General features: G+C 31.8%; 1 protein-coding gene across 1 annotated transcript in view; it reads left to right on the forward strand.

Annotated features, from left to right (window-relative positions):
• Positions 1-2,305, forward strand: part of LOTGIDRAFT_239555 (hypothetical protein) — a gene marked incomplete at its 3' end in the record, with an annotated part of 19,950 nt that overhangs the window by 5,439 nt on the left and 12,206 nt on the right. Inside the window, exons 6-10 of the mRNA XM_009057895.1 lie at positions 567-749; positions 982-1,014; positions 1,247-1,276; positions 1,461-1,539; positions 1,750-2,281. Of these exons, the coding sequence (XP_009056143.1) occupies positions 567-749; positions 982-1,014; positions 1,247-1,276; positions 1,461-1,539; positions 1,750-2,281 (857 nt within the window). The remainder of the gene's footprint in view (positions 1-566; positions 750-981; positions 1,015-1,246; positions 1,277-1,460; positions 1,540-1,749; positions 2,282-2,305) is intronic.

Raw genomic sequence — 2,305 nt, forward strand, 5'->3', positions numbered from 1 at the left:
AGTGGAGAAAAGGTACGAATTGAGATTGAGATTATGACCAGGGCACTACAGAATTAATCATAATTTCTTTAAATCTGTTTTGTTTTTCTCAGATAGTAAGCTAATAAGAATATTCTATAGAACATCGTATAAATAATGACATAATTTAGTAATGGACTGTGGTTGTTAATGAAAATTGTTTTTTCACTGCTTAAAGTTAACTTCTACCGTTAGATCAAATGATTCCCTTGTGATAACTCGAATACGCTTTCTATCTTTAGTATTAAATTATTAATAGCTTAGCTTCTTCTTTAGACAGCAGCATTACACAATCAACTTCAACTACTTACAGTGGAACACATACCAGAGCATCAACTGGTAAGAATATACAAATATTTCAGATTCAGTCAATGCCAATGAAATATTCTGATTTGTATCCCATGGGGGATTTCGGCCCTGTATTCGTCTAATTATGTAATCACTTGGCAGATGTGGTATGTGGTTCGGAAAGCTAGTAAATTATTTATTCTGATTTAACCTGATTTATTCTGTATTAATAAATAGTAATAGCTTCGCTTGTTCTTCAGTTATAACTACACCTACTTCTACTAAAACCACATCGATTCAAACTAAAACCACACCGATTCAAACTAAAACCACATCGATTCAAACTAAAACCACATCGATTCAAACTAAAACCACATCGATTCAAACTGAAACCACATCGATTCAAACTACTTCCCAGTCTACAAGCACCACACCATTTAATAGTAAGAACCTTACTAATCATTAAACAACAGATCATAATATTCCAGTTTACCATATTGTATAAGATTGCTTTCAATAAATAATATTTGCTATCGCATTTCTGTTTAAACAAGTCTTATATCTGTACGAAAATAAAAGTTATGCAGTTAACGAGTTAAGATGCTGTTATCTCCCGATAACTTTACAGATGACAGATTAACTAATTGAATTGGTCATTTTCATTTTCATTTGTAGGTACAACTTTTGTGACTAGTTCTACAGAAACGAGTAAGATCTTTATTCACAATGTTCAGATAACAAGACACACAAAAACCACAATCTTAGTTCCTATATAGAACATTTAAATTTTACTATACTCTCTAAATAGTCCTAATGAATGTATTTAAACATAAAAGTAAATATTTAATGAATTGCTATGTAGTATTTCATTTATATTTTCAAATACTGTGAGTACTAACTTATATGTATTATTTATATATATCATTTATCATATTACTAGGGCAAGACGATGGTGGTGCTAGTGATGTGGGTAAGTTGAATCGTAAACACGAGTCTACAGGTGGTCCCTCTTAAACGTATGAAATTAGCTGTTAGTGGTAGTAGCCGCTGCGATGAGGTTGAAAACATTATTTGTCTTTAGCGGGATGATAATAACATGTATCCTATGAATTTTTAATTCAGTACTTACCAGAACTGTGATGTTGATATTTTAGGATCTATAGTTGGAGGAATATTTGGTGCTATTATTATTATAGTTATTATTATAGTAGTGGTACTGTTTCTGAATAAAAGGTGAGATTATTTTTCAAACCCACCATATTCAATTGCAATGCATATAACGACCTTTCCAAAAGGCTGATACTTAAAAATCAAAACAGAAAGATATTGAAATGTATTTATGCCTGGTTGCCTTCCGGATATGTAACGTACTGTACTTGAAAACAATTTCATCAAAAAAGCAAAAAGGGAAAGAAAAAAAAGTCAATTTAACTCTCTTTACAGAAGGCAAAAGTCACAGACATCACCACCAGCAGATAAAACAATGACTATACAAACTGTTACACCACAATATGATGTTATTGATGGTCCTGGAACAATTAATAATCGTAAAGATACCAGTGGATATGATGAAATAGAACTGGACAATAAACCAAGAGTACAAGCCACTGCTGCACATCTAAAACCCACTACAATAAACAACCGTAATGGTGAAATGGAATTTGGTCAAAAACCAAAAATCCAAACAACTGATAATTATGATCATGTCGGGGATGATAAACTGAAAGTAAAATCTCCAAAAGATCTTGATAACTATAATCATATCGGAACTTACAATCATTCTGTACATGAAGATAACTACAATCATATCGGAAACAATTTGTCTCTAAGATCTAATCATCTTGATGCAGATTATAACCATATTAACGGAGTGTTTGGTAATTCCAATGGTGAAGATGATTACAATCATATTGGTGATAATGATAACAATGTGATAACAGATGATAATTATCATATCGGATCGGGGGACATCAAGGTAGAAGGAGACTATGATCATATC

This window comes from Lottia gigantea (genome assembly GCF_000327385.1).
Source record: "Lottia gigantea unplaced genomic scaffold LOTGIsca_317, whole genome shotgun sequence".
NCBI classification, from domain to species: domain Eukaryota; kingdom Metazoa; phylum Mollusca; class Gastropoda; family Lottiidae; genus Lottia; species Lottia gigantea.